Genomic DNA, 14,505 nt, shown 5'->3' on the forward strand with positions numbered 1-14,505 from the left:
CACGGGCAGCGATTTGCCCGTGTCACACAACCGATGGGGGCGGGTACGCATGGTAGCGATATCGGTAACTATATCGCAGCGTGTAAAGCGGCCTTTAGGCTCCTGCAATTAAGAGACCCTTTGATTACACCATGGTCACATGACTGTAAAGTCATCAAAGGTCCTTCAACAATCTTAGCCTCGGAATACAAGTGCTGGGGTCCCTAAGAGAGTGGGGGGCCTTGAGAAACTATGCAGTTTGACTCCCCCTAATGCCGTCCCTGACTGTGACTATGGCTTATATTTCAAGCATATTCCAAAAATGCTGTAAAAGCATGCTAGGGCTTATTTTCAGGGTAGGTCTTATTTTTAAGAAAACAGGGATGTCTAGGATTATGGCTACTGGTATGTACAATAGTATTGCTTGCTGTCACTTTTACAAAGATGGTTGAAAAGATAGGAGAATCAGGAATGTCCTGAAGTGTGAGAACAAATTAGTAAATGGTGGTATATAGAACTGCAGAGGCAGACAGGCAGCAATGGAGCAGGGGAACGGATATTCTCTATGGCTGCAACCCTTTGGGTAAAATAAATTATATGCCAGAAAACCCCCTTTAACAAAAATAATAATTACAGATACAATTTTTTTCTTCTTCAGAATAAAGGAAACAGTGACTGTAGTTTATGGGGAGTTTTGCCTTCACCAAGTTTTAAAAGTGTAGGTGATGTGGCATGAAGTATGTCTCTATCCTCATTCTCTTTCCAAGTTCTGTGAAGGTTAGAGCAGACACCAGTAAGAAGAGTTATGGGTCCTCGGGAATGTGATCACATCCTTATCAGAATACATTTACGGCGTAACTTTTTTTTTTATACATGCCGCTTTTTCTCTTGCTGGGATGTTGAATTTGATGAGTAGCTTCGATGGATATTCCACATCTCTCTGCCACTACCCTGATCTGCTCCTCTAAATTATGAAGAGGTCAGTGAGAACGTAAAGACTAAATGACAGTCAAATGCAAACAATACTCATTTCTCGCCCTCTCCTCGTAAATTTACTGTAAGTGAACCAAGCACTTGACTTTTTATCACCAGTAGATCATTTTAATAGCCTTTCATAATATCAGCATGTGGGAAATTAAAACTGTCATGCACATAATGTATTTTTAACACTTTATCCTAGTTATCAAAGACCAAAAAAGTTCCTATAGAAAATGGTACTGTACATTTGATTGTGCAAAGAGGACTAAATATAGGCTTGTCTTAGGGATATAGTTAATGTTTTATGCATTTTTAGTATGTAAATGAAATTTTGATCATTCAAATTCATTACATAAGATTACCTGAGAAGGCTCTATATACGTACAACAGGAATCTCTTTGACAATTGAGTACAGCCAATGTAGACTGATGGAAGAAATATTGCCCTTTGACACATGAAGAGGGGCTGGATGCTGTTTAGTTTCTATCTAGAAATCAGGGAGAAAGTAGTTTAGCCAGATCCTTAAAGAGGACCAACCAGCAGCATTTTGCTTTATGATGTAAATTCAGTGCCATACTGACACTAATATGCTGATTGCAGGGATACTTGTTACAGACAGATCTGATGATAGGTTGATTAAATATCTGTAATCAAAGTTGTAGAAAAGCACTGCACTTTGATTGACTGGTGCAACATGGGCGGGTCTTTGTGGGTTGGGCTCTCGCGTTTATTCCTCCTCCAGCATTGCCATGCCGCGCCATCAACAGCAATGGGCTTGTGCGCATTGCCACAGTACTCAGGTCTTCATTAAAATGGCACTGGACCCCGCGCATGCGCATACTGGATCTCCGGCAGTTTTGCGGTGAAGACTGAGAAGCATCGGCACGTGCCCAGATGTAAAGAAAAAATAAAAGTCTGGGCACGCAACCAATGCTTCTCATGGTCATCCCCGCAGTGTGTTCAAAAAATGCTACCGGAGATCAGGGTACAAGTATGTGCGGACTTCGGTGCCATTATAATGAAGACCTGAGTACCGTGGTATTGCACACGCGCCAACAACAGCAATGGCGGTGCGATATTCAAATAAAAAAAAGGGGGAAAGCCAGAGGACGCTGGAGGAGGAATAAATGCGAGAATCCAACCCACAAAGACCCGCCCATGTTGCACCAGTCAATCAAAGGGCAGTGCTTTTCTGCAACTTTGATTAAAAGATATTTAATCAACGAAGCATTGGATTTTTCTACAACAGGTATGCCTGGATTCAGCATCTTAGTGCCAATATGGCACTGCCTTTACCTCATATAGCAAAATCCTGATGGTTGGTTCTCTATAATGAGACCATTTGATGTAATGGTTTCATGCTACATTTAACTAATGCTACATCCATCTGTCTATCCTCTTTATGGATGGAAAACTATACACATGGAGCAGTCATAGTGGATGAATACCTCATTATGTCAAGTTGTGAATTACATTTTATTCACATTTCTGTATTATATAATTTGTTTTCACCTAAAAACAGTGCAAATATATTTAAAAAGTTCTTTTCACTGGAACTTATTCATTTAAACCAGGTATCTCCTCCAATTGATGCTGCTTCACTGACTTTGGATGGATATGTGCAGGAGTTTTTAGAGCTAAAATTGAGTAAAAATCCCCCCCCCCCCAAAAAAAAAAGTGTTCAAAAACTTGAAGGTCCTGCTCAGTTTCTCTCCAAAGACTCTGAACAAAGACTCAGTATTACTTTTTTTTCTTTGATCCTCTGTGCCAAAGATATACCCTACAAAGATAAAGATGCACATTTTCATGCAACCAACAGAACTTCTTTATGGGTGCAGTCATCTTTTCATTAGACAGCCAAAGGAGAAAAAGCAATTGCTTTGCAAAATTCTGTGGTATATACCCAGTTAGTTGAAGGTGTGAGTGAACAGAATCCATTTTCTTCCTGTGGTATTTATTTTGTACTTAAAGGGGTATTCTCATCTCCAAGATCATATCCTAATAAGTATTAGGCGTGATAATACTATTACCAAATACTTCCAATTACCAATGTGGTATAGTCATGTCTCTTACCTCCATGTGCAGGGCATTGCAGGACCTTAGGTATTCATGGTTATGGCCATGCATATAGTCACAGTTAGCTAGTTAGTTGCTAGTGGTCATAACCATGGATACCTAAGTAACTGCAATGCCCTGCACATGAGGTAAACGACATACGAAATCAGAACTATACTACATGATTAATTGCAAGTATTTGCTAACATTATTATTACACTTACTACATAGTGTAGGATCTTGGAGATGGGAATACACCTTTAACTTTGATGTCATGGTGATCAAATAACACTGAATGGGTAGGGAATTTTCACATTTTTATTCACGCCACTACTGCTCTTATTGGTGCATAGTTCAGAGGACACTTCTCCTTTGTCTGTAACCTTAAACTGGTCATGTCCTAATAAACGAAAATTCTTTGATTACAGCATACTAGATTGTGTGCTGTATTGATTTCCCAAGCGCTCGTAAAAACAAATTTTTAATAATTTGGGGTTCAAGAGGCTCAATTTGGGGTTCAAGTCACTTCTTTGAAGCATCTCCTCAAAGAAAATGCTCTAAAATAGCCATTGTCCAATCAAAAGTTGGAAAAAAAAATATATGCATATGTGTCTTTCTAGATCGTGTATCTAAACTTCTGGTTTCAACTGTAAGCCTGTATTAGAGCTGTATGCTGTACACAAAACAGCGGGATATTTTGAAACATTTTTTAGATCCTTTGGAGCATTTAAAACTCAAAACACTGAATAAAATGGTAGCCATTATAAAAAATGACCAACAATTTAAAAAAGAAAAATGTAAGATGCTCAGCAGCATTCTCAAGAAACCGGAATTAACCTATTAGGACTGAAACAATTATGCTCTACATTGTTCTTAATGATTAAAGGGATAGCTAGATGTCATCTCCATAACAGTTAAAAAGAACCGTAACACAAAAACGACATTAATTGTAAACAGAATTTCGTTTGTGTAGAGGGCATAAACCTGCAAAGATCATAACTCAGTTTTGGACCATTTATCCTAATACCATCAATAAACTATCCAGGAGGCAGTTATTGATTTTGAGGAAAAGATAACAGTATTTTAGTAAGTAAGAACCACAAAATGTAATAGAAGAGCTAGAAATGGCCAAAGAGCAGGGCCATAAAATAACCACAAAGACAGGCAATAAAGCTTAGCTGTCCTTACCAGAAATGTCAAGAGCAAAGCAGCACCAAGAGACAAACATACACGCAAGGTACTAAAGGACGTTTATGTATTATATAAATTTAGAAAGCAATGACGACATTAGTAGTTCTTAATGGAAAAATGTTTTCTTTTCAACAATGGCCTGATATAGTCTATTCAGTAAATATTCCTATTGTTTCACCAATTCAGAATACTTCCTTGAACTACCGTTTATTAGTATCAGAGACTAAGGTACATATGAATATTTAAAGGGGATGTGCAGAGTCCAAAGATAAGGATGCTTTCTTTCAGACTTTGAATATGCTGCAGCACATCTACAAGCCAAGCTAACCAATTATGTAGATGTTGCTTTATTAAAAGGGATATCCGGGCACAGAAAATGAATAAACTATCCTTACGCCAAGTCAGAACCCCCGTAGATAAGCCACTAGTACAGACCTGGGCAAGGGGCGGCCCGCCTACTGTCTGTGACCGGCCCGCCCGTCTTAGCACAGAGTTGGAGGCGTGGCCTGATCTACGATTTTATGCCTCAGCCTTGCTCTCATGGCCGGGAGCTATGTATCCAATAGTGCAGTGATAAGCAACTGCCATGCCGCCGTACTCTGCCGGTCATGCCCCCTCTGAATGCTGGTCAGTGTCTCTGGATGCCTTCCATGGCATCTATGCTGCTAGCTATGTCCCTTTTGCGGTCATCCACGCGCCCCCTCTCAATGCAGGACACACACACTTCTCGAATGCCTTCCTTGTCCCCGCCTGCTGCTTTCTCAATGCTGGCCACAGCCCCTATGCCTGCCCCTTTTACCCAGGATCCTCACATGTGACCAGCTCATCTCGACAGCGGCAACTTCAAAAACGTCTGCTCTACAACTGAGGTAATGTGCACCAGTAGCAGCAGGGAGAGTGCAGAGTTCCTGCAGGAGGGGAGAGCAGCACTTGTGTCTTCTCAGGTCCCCAATGTGCCTGCAATAGAAGAAGCAGACACACAGGGACTCAGAGAAGGCAGCTAGAGGAGCACTCAGGCTGTGCTGCTGCAGTGCTACCAGCATGTGCCCTCAGCGCCCCCAGGGCCAGTATGTATGCCCCTCAGGCCACCAGGGCCAGTATGTATGCCCTATAGGCCACCAGGGCCAGTATGTATGCTCCACTGGCCACCACTGTCAGTATGTATGCTCCACTGGCCACCGCTGTCAGTATGTATGCTCCACTGGCCACCAGGGCCTGTATGTATGCTGCACAGGCCCCAGTAATGTGTATGTCCCCTACGGACCCCAGTAAAGTCCATGCCACTTACTCACCTCAGTAATGTGTATGTCCCCCACTGACCCCAGTAATGTCCATGCCACTTACTCCAGTAATGTGTATGTCCCCCACTGACCCCAGTAATATGTATGCCCCCAGTAATGTCTGCCACTTACTGACCCCAGTAATGTGTATGCCCCCCACTGACCCCAGTAATGTGTATACCCCCCACTGACCTCCATATTTTCATTGAATCTTTGTATTGTTTAACTTACTGTTTGTTTATGAAGGGATAATATATATATCTATATATATAATTGCCTTATTCTGTGTCTGTCTTGCTCCAAAATTCTGTCGTTACCGCGACAAGAGTCTCATTGGCCGCTCACCTCGCCTCCGCCCCCCCGCATGGATTGGCCGCTCGCCCAGGCTCCGCCCCCACACGGATTGGCCTCTCGCCCCGGCCCCCTGCACGCATTGGCAACTCGGTCATGCCCCGCCCCCTCACGCATTGCACGCTCGCTCTGGCCCCGCCCCCCGCACGCATTCCCCGAACCGACACGGAGCCCCGACTCCCAGGTGAGTGCTGTACCCCCGGGAGCCCACACCAGCAACCCAGCCGACACATACCCTCGCGTTGCTGGGGTTGCCGGCGTACGCTGGTGTGGGCTCCCGTGCGTGCGGGGGGCGGGGTACGCTGGTAACCATGGTACACATCGGGTAATATTGTGTAGCATGGTTACCAGCGTACACCGGCTCCCAGGTGAGCGCATCAAGGTCCTGCAGCGGTGGAACACACACACACACACACACACACACACACACACACATCAGATCACACTCACTCTCACACACACCTCACACACATCAGATCGCATCCACACACTCACAACATCCAGTGATATCGCTTGCTTCTCGGCGGCGATACTGTGCGTGCAGTGACCTTCCAGAGGATCACATGGCCGGAAGCATGTGGTATCTCCAGATGTTGTGAGTGTGAGCGCGTATGTGCGATATCGTCAGTGTGTGTGCGCGTGTATGTGATCGGGTGTGTGCGTGTATGCGATCGGGTGTGTGCGTGTATGCGATCGGGTGTGTGCGTGTATGCGATCGGATGTGTGCGTATATGCGATCGGATGTGTGCGTGTATGCGATCGGATCTGTGCGTGTATGCGAGTGGATCTGTGCGTGTATGCGATCGGATCTGTGCGTGTCGGCAGAAGGCAGAGGAGCACTGCGTGCAGCACAGCTGCTGGAACCGCCCACCGGAGGGCACAGGCAGAAGTGGGGTGTGAGTGTATGCGATCAGATGTGGGCGTGTATACTGTCTGATGTGTGACTGTGGAGCACGATGGGGGGTGCACACCATGGGGGATGGAGCACAATGGGGGGTGCGCAGCATGGGGGATGGAGCACGATGGGGAGTGCGCAACATGGGGGATGGAGCACGATGGGGGGTGCGCAGCATGGGGGATGGAGCACGATGGGGGGGTGCGCAGCATTGGGGATGGAGCACGATGGGGGGTGCGCAGCATGGGGGATGGAGCACGATGGGGGGGTGCGCAGCATGGGGGATGGAGCACGATGGGGAGTGCGCAGCATGGGGGATGGAGCACGATGGGGAGTGCGCAGCATGGGGGATGGAGCACGATGGGGAGTGCGCAGCATGGGGGATGGAGCACGATGGGGAGTGCGCAGCATGAGGGATGGAGCACGATGGGGGGGCGCAGCATGGGGGATGGAGCACGATGGGGGGGCGCAGCATGGGGGATGGAGCACGATGCGGGGTGCGCAGCATGGGGGATGGAGCACGATGGGGGGTGCACAGCATGGGGGATGGAGCACGATGGGGAGTGCGCAGCATGGGGGATGGAGCACGTTTGGGAATGCGCAGTATGGGGGATGGAGCACGTTTGGGAGTGCGCAGCATGGGGGATGGAGCACGATGGGGAATGCGCAGCATGGGGGATGGAGCACGATGGGGGATGGAGCACGATGGAGGGTGCGCAGCATGGGGGATGGAGCACGATGGAGGGTGCGCAGCATGGGGGATGGAGCACGATGGGGGGTGCGCAGCATGGGGGATGGAGCACGATGGGGGGTGCGCAGCATGGGGGATGGAGCACGATGGGGGGTGCGCAGCATGGGGGATGGAGCACGATGGGGAGTGCGCAGCATGGGGGATGGAGCACGATGGGGAGTGCGCAGCATGGGGGATGGAGCACGATGGGGAGTGCGCAGCATGGGGGATGGAGCACGATGGGGGGGCGCAGCATGGGGGATGGAGCACGATGGGGGGGCGCAGCATGGGGGATGGAGCACGATGCGGGGTGCGCAGCATGGGGGATGGAGCACGATGGAGGGTGCGCAGCATGGGGGATGGAGCACGATGGGGGGTGCGCAGCATGGGGGATGGAGCACGATGGGGGGTGCGCAGCATGGGGGATGGAGCACGATGGGGAGTGCGCAGCATGGGGGATGGAGCACGATGGGGAGTGCGCAGCATGGGGGATGGAGCACGATGGGGAGTGCGCAGCATGGGGGATGGAGCACGATGGGGAGTGCGCAGCATGGGGGATGGAGCACGATGGGGGGGCGCAGCATGGGGGATGGAGCACGATGGGGGGGCGCAGCATGGGGGATGGAGCACGATGCGGGGTGCGCAGCATGGGGGATGGAGCACGATGGGGGGTGCACAGCATGGGGGATGGAGCACGATGGGGGATGGAGCACGATGGAGGGTGCGCAGCATGGGGGATGGAGCACGATGGAGGGTGCGCAGCATGGGGGATGGAGCACGATGGGGGGTGCGCAGCATGGGGGATGGAGCACGATGGGGGGTGCGCAGCATGGGGGATGGAGCACGATGGGGGGTGCGCAGCATGGGGGATGGAGCACGATGGGGGGTGCCCACCTCCCCCAAAACACACACACACACTGCCACACACGCACTGCACAACACACCACACACACACACAGGGAACCACAAACACCGCCCTACACAGACACCCAACACACAAACACCGCGGCACACACAAATATACGCACATACCGCACAACACACATGACACAAAACATACCTCCCCCCAAAACACACACACCCCACACAAACCGCGCAACACACACACACACACACACAACACTACAGACACACAGTGCTCCACAAACAACGCAACACACACAACGCAACACACAAACAACACCGCTCTCACCCCCCGCCACACCCAGACAACACCCAGAACATGTACAGCGACCTACACAAAAACCTGGTAACTACACACAACAACATCTATATATATAACAAAAATCATACATTAACTACACAATACGTAAATTCTAGAATACCTGATGCGTAGAATCGGGCCACCTTCTAGTATATAATATAATTAACTCAGTTCTACCTAATACTGTATATAGTACATATATATATATATACACATACATATACACACTATATACAGTATTAGGTAGAACTGAGTTAATTATATTGGTCTGGCCCTCAAACCATCCCAATTTCTCATGTGGCCCCATGGGAAAATTAATTGCCCACCCCTGCACTAGTAGCTCAGATGACAACCAGATGTAAATATTGAATGAAGCTGCACTGCACAGCTTTGGTCAATGTGTAAAAGAGGCTACTTAGCGCTGCACATTAAAAGGTGCAATCACACATCCGTGTTTATTAGAACATCCGGGTAAAACTGATTTTTTTTGTGTCATCCGTATAGACTCCATGTTGCATTGTTGTATTAACATAACAATAATAGATCAGTGAAAAACAGATGGAACACTGAACGGATAAGGCTGGTTTCACACTACGTTTATTTAACATCCGTCCATAACGTTTTTTTAGCGGAAAAACGGATCCAGTGCAAATGCGTTTTCACTTCAATGCATTTGCAATGGACTCGCGTCCACCTGCGTTCGCATGCGTTTGCATGCGTTAGACACAGGATCCGTACTTTTGCGTTATTTTAACATGTTTCAAAAACGCTACTTGTAGCGTTTTTTACCTTTGTCAAAATAACGCATCTCACAGGATCCTTCACATTGCGCCGCGAGCTGCAATGCATTTCAATGAGCGCTGGATCCTGCCTAGCAGAATGCGTTGAGTTGCGTTGTAACAGGATCCTGCTTTTGTACTGAGCATGCCCAGAAAGTACTGAGCATGCCCAGAACCAGTCTCGCGTGATCTGTCTCTCTCTCCTCCTCCCTCCCTCACCCTCTCTATCTCTGTCTTTCCCCCTTCCTCCCCTTCCTCTCTCTCCCACCTGAGAGCTGTGGACACTCGTAACCAAGGTAAATATCGGGTAACCACTTCTCTTAGTTACCCGATGTTTACGTTGGTTACGTGTGCAGGGAGCCCGGCTCCTAGCAGCTGCAGACACTCGTAACCAAGATAAATATCGGGTATCCAAGCCCGATGTTTACCTTGGTTACGAGCGTCTGCAGCTGTCAGAAGCCGGCTCCCAGTCTGGCACGTTTAGTTCCCCTCACTCCCGATCACATGACTCCAATGCCCGCCCCTAAACATCCAGTGACAGGATCCTGCAAAGTAAGACATGCGTTTACATGCGTTTTTTGCTGTAAAAGCAGGATCCGCTTTTGCAGCAAAAAAACGTTCAGGACGCATGTTAAATAAACGTAGTGTGAAAGCAGCCTAAGTATGTTTTCCGTGTTTCATTCGTTTTATACAGCTATCCACAGACTAATGGCTGGGTCTGATTGGTAAAACAGATAAGAATGGGACACACAGATCCATTTTTTTTTTAAACAAAAGTGTGAATTGGTTAATGAAAATGAAGCTGTATGGGTCAGTGTGCTGTCCAAAAGACAAACCGCCAGTACAGATATGTTACACGGATGTGTGAATGTAGCCCAACTATTCATGGATCATCAATATCCTATGCCTGGAGTACCCTTTTAACAGCAGGGTAGGAATATAATAAACACTTGCGGACAAATGCCTGAGATGGTGAAATGCAGGTTTTAAATACAGTCCTAACACAAGGCGTTTATATCAGCTCTTTGTAGTGTACTTAATCCGGATGTCAGGTTTTATTTCCATGCTTTTGATCATGCTTAGTTTTTTTTTTTTTTCTTGGCCAATTTTTTTTTTTCTAAAATAAAGGAATAATTAGATCAATGCATCAAAGATACAGTTTAATGGAAATGTCTACAAAATTAATTTTCAGTTTATTTTAGTTACATTTTATTTCATTGCTATTTACTTGTACTGTTAATAAAAACCTTCCTAAGGGCGGCCATATTGTTAATATACTCTTCCTTCTTGAATGGCCAGTACAGCTGGGTGAGTGTGCTTTACGGCAGCTGAAATTAATAGAAATAAATGGACTTAAAAATAAAATCTCAGAGATTTTTCATTTCCAAGAAGTAATGAATAACATTCCTCTGGCTCATAGAGCAGGGTAGTAACATATACAGTCAAGCGACCTTCTAGCAGAATTACAGAGCAGTCATCAGCTCTCCCACCCTGAAATAATGAGCTGATATTCTTCATCCCTCACGTATACATACAGCAGAACTGATAACTGAGCTGTGCCACAATGTGACTGCTCTCCTGACCAGTGTGAAAACTAATTATTCAAGTTTTTATTTTATGTATAATCTAGTATAATTAGCATAGTGAAAATATGGAAAAAGCACTGTTACAACTAATACTCCTGTTAATGCCTGTTAAAAAACCCCCCATGGTGGTCCAATGTTTCGCAATGGTCTTTCAAGTTACAAAGACCTTTTTGAATGCGGACTCACCTCACAATGCCTTTATTAGACTTCTACGGGTGGTATCTTCAAGATAAGATATGTCTTATTCCATTTCCGGTTCCCAAGGAGAAAAATGAGAATGTGAGTGCACCTTTCATTAATGGGTATAAGCCATAAGATCTTTCTGCCAACACAGTTTTGCAAAACATGGAGCTTGTAGGATTCAACAGCAATCACATACAAATATTTAAAAAAAACTGACTTGCACATCCCACAAGTGTGTATAGGTGCCAGCTGAAGAAACATAGTAAATATAAGATGCATACAGCTGCACACTAAAATGCCAACAATGTATAAGGGAACTCTGGTACTGCATTACTGCTTTATGAAAACATGAGATTTTTAGTTTATGAATTGGCCAATGCATGTAAGCCAATTCATAAAGTGTTATTTAAGTTAGGTACCCGGATTATTGAGATTTACCTTGCCGTTGGTTTCCGGGCTTACATGCATTGGTCAATTCATAAACTAAAAATCTCATTTTTTCATATAGCTGTAATGCAGTACCAGAGTTCCCTTATACATTGTCAGCATTTTAGTGTGCAGTAGTAATCACATACATGTTTGGGAAACAATTAAAGCTAACTGTATACCAACAAAGAGCCTGTTGATTGGCTGAATAATGTAGTGTACTCTCCAGTATTGTATGGTCGAGTACATTTCTGTACAGTGCCTGTGTCGAAAATACAGTACCATGTATTTATTGCACATCACTCATAAAACCTTACAATGTATACTAAAAGTGTCTGGGGGAAATTATCAATGGTTGTCATTATCTGAGGGCAAGTTCAATACGCTGATACATTATGGCACATACCTGATGTGAAACACAACCAGAGACCACCACCAGGTTGGATTTTGTGATTTTACAATCATTTTTATGATCCCAGTCAAACCTTACTCTACACATATACTTGCATCGATATTAGAAGATGAGTTCAATAAGGAATAACGTTTGGCACACCATTCTAAGTCTGAACTGGGTGCAAAAACCTAAAAAAACATCACTATGGGGAAATAAGGTATGCACACCAGTGACTATGTAAGGGGAATACATGAAATAGCAGAAACTGCTGTGTGAATACTGACTTGAAAAATCCAATAGCTATATGTAAGAGTGAAAATGTGAAAAATGGAATCTGCATTACTGCCATGAACATATGAATAAAGAGAAATTTAGCTACTGAATTGATCAATGCAATAGAGCCCCAACACTACGCCAAAGTATTTCTCTACGTTGGGGTCCCTAGCTTGTGTGTGTCCTCTCATGCAGTTAAAAAACTTACCGTGTATGGGAAGCTGAGACCCAGGCTATATATGCGTATGATATGGATTGGCAATAGGTGTGAGTGGGGAGGGTTCACAAACGAAAAACTACTAACAATAAGGAATAACGTTTGGAACACCATTCTAAGTCTGAACTGGGTGCAAAAACCTAAAAAAACATCACTATGGGGAGATAAGGTATGCACACCAGTGACTATGTAAGGGGAATACATGAAATAGCAGAAACTGCTGTGTGAATACTGACTTGAAAAATCCAATAGCTAAATGTAAGAGTGAAAATGTGAAAAATGGAATCTGCATTACTGCCATGAACATATGAATAAAGAGAAATCCCCACTCACACCTATTGCCAATCCATATCATACGCATATATAGCCTGGGTCTCAGCTTCCCATACACGGTAAGTTTTTTAACTGCATGAGAGGACACACACAAGCTAGGGACCCCAACGTAGAGAAATACTTTGGCGTAGTGTTGGGGCTCTATTGCATTGATCAATTCAGTAGCTAAATTTCTCTTTATTCATATGTTCATGGCAGTAATGCAGATTCCATTTTTCACATTTTCACTCTTACATATAGCTATTGGATTTTTCAAGTCAGTATTCACACAGCAGTTTCTGCTATTTCATGTATTCCCCTTACATAGTCACTGGTGTGCATACCTTATCTCCCCATAGAAGATGAGTTCATACATTTCACCAGGTTGTAGCTACGTAAAGTAACTAATGACTTTCAAAGTATTCCTTATTTACCTGTATCATTTTTGGTTTTCAGTTCGTTCCTATTTTGGGTTGACATTTTGGAGGCTTTAAAGCCAATTAATAGTTTTCCATAGTTATGGTTTTAACATGCAATATTAATTGGTTTGAGGATGGCCATGGTACCTTTCATTAAAAAACGTGTACATTTTTCAAACCTGATGAGTGTATAGCAAGACGTAGGAATTAAACTGGCCATGAGCTTTAATCAATTCAACTTGCTGCTAACTTCGTCCAGATTCAAGTGTTTCTCTTAAATGAAAGAATAGAATAGGACCGTGTGTAAATGCAACACAATTAAATGTAGCATAAATGAATGTGGCAGATACTTCTAGATTTCAGTTTTATGAGGCCATTGGCACAGATTTGTTGCTGTATATAGAATTTCATTTAACCCAATACTATGTCAGACTTTATACTTAAAAAGAAAGACCAGTGCTGCAAAATATAATTTGGAAAATATATATATACTTTATTAGGAATCCGGATTTAACATACAGATGGTACCAAATATGTGTCCGGTAGAACGAGTGATGATAATACAGCTGCAATTTATTAAATAAAAGAGGCATCAGAAACACAATTCAAAGAAAGAGGCGAATCAACATCAACTTGAGCATACTACTTTTTATAAAAGCCAAGTGTGAGGAAAGAAACAGTCAAGAATGTTGGAAAAGGATTTTAAAAAAAACAAAACAAATGAAGAAAGGATTAATAGTCGGCCTTGACTGTTATAAATTGTGGTAGGTGGCACGCTTCTACTGTTGATTTTCTTTTCATGTTAAATAGAGTTCTGATGCTCTTTCAACACCAACTGCAGAGGGAGGAGTGTGAGAGAAATCGGCTTTACCCACCTCTACCAAGCACGCTCTGTGGAGGGGAAAGACAAAGGGAAAAAGAAAGTTAAGAGAAATAACCACAGGTAATTATAAGAACTTAATCCATTCTGACATTTTATTAAAACATACTTAGTGGTTGTGATGGAGAATTGCATGAAAATTAAAGAAAAGCTCACATAAATCAGACCGTAGTCCACAGACTGGAAACTGCAAGTAGTTTACATGTTTAATCCCTACAGTGAGTCACAGTCACATAAATACATTGCATCAAGGCACAGACGCCCCTATCCACATGAGTTTGTACTGAATTTAAAGTATTTAAATATAACCCACAAGTGATGATGTAGTATTCCAGCAACAGGTCAGATTATCACATTTTTGGAGTCTGCAATT

At 44.5% G+C, this 14,505-nt stretch overlaps 1 protein-coding gene across 1 annotated transcript in view; it reads right to left on the reverse strand.

Moving 5' to 3' along the window:
- Positions 1 to 13,721: 13,721 nt before the first annotated feature.
- CHCHD3 (coiled-coil-helix-coiled-coil-helix domain containing 3) overlaps positions 13,722 to 14,505 on the reverse strand; it is a 258,007-nt gene continuing 257,223 nt past the window's right edge. The window contains exon 8 of the mRNA XM_075345348.1: positions 13,722 to 14,143. Within this exon, the coding sequence (XP_075201463.1) occupies positions 14,120 to 14,143 (24 nt within the window). The 3' untranslated portion in view covers positions 13,722 to 14,119. The remainder of the gene's footprint in view (positions 14,144 to 14,505) is intronic.

Source organism: Anomaloglossus baeobatrachus, chromosome 4 (genome assembly GCF_048569485.1).
Source record: "Anomaloglossus baeobatrachus isolate aAnoBae1 chromosome 4, aAnoBae1.hap1, whole genome shotgun sequence".
Lineage (NCBI taxonomy): Eukaryota > Metazoa > Chordata > Amphibia > Anura > Aromobatidae > Anomaloglossus > Anomaloglossus baeobatrachus.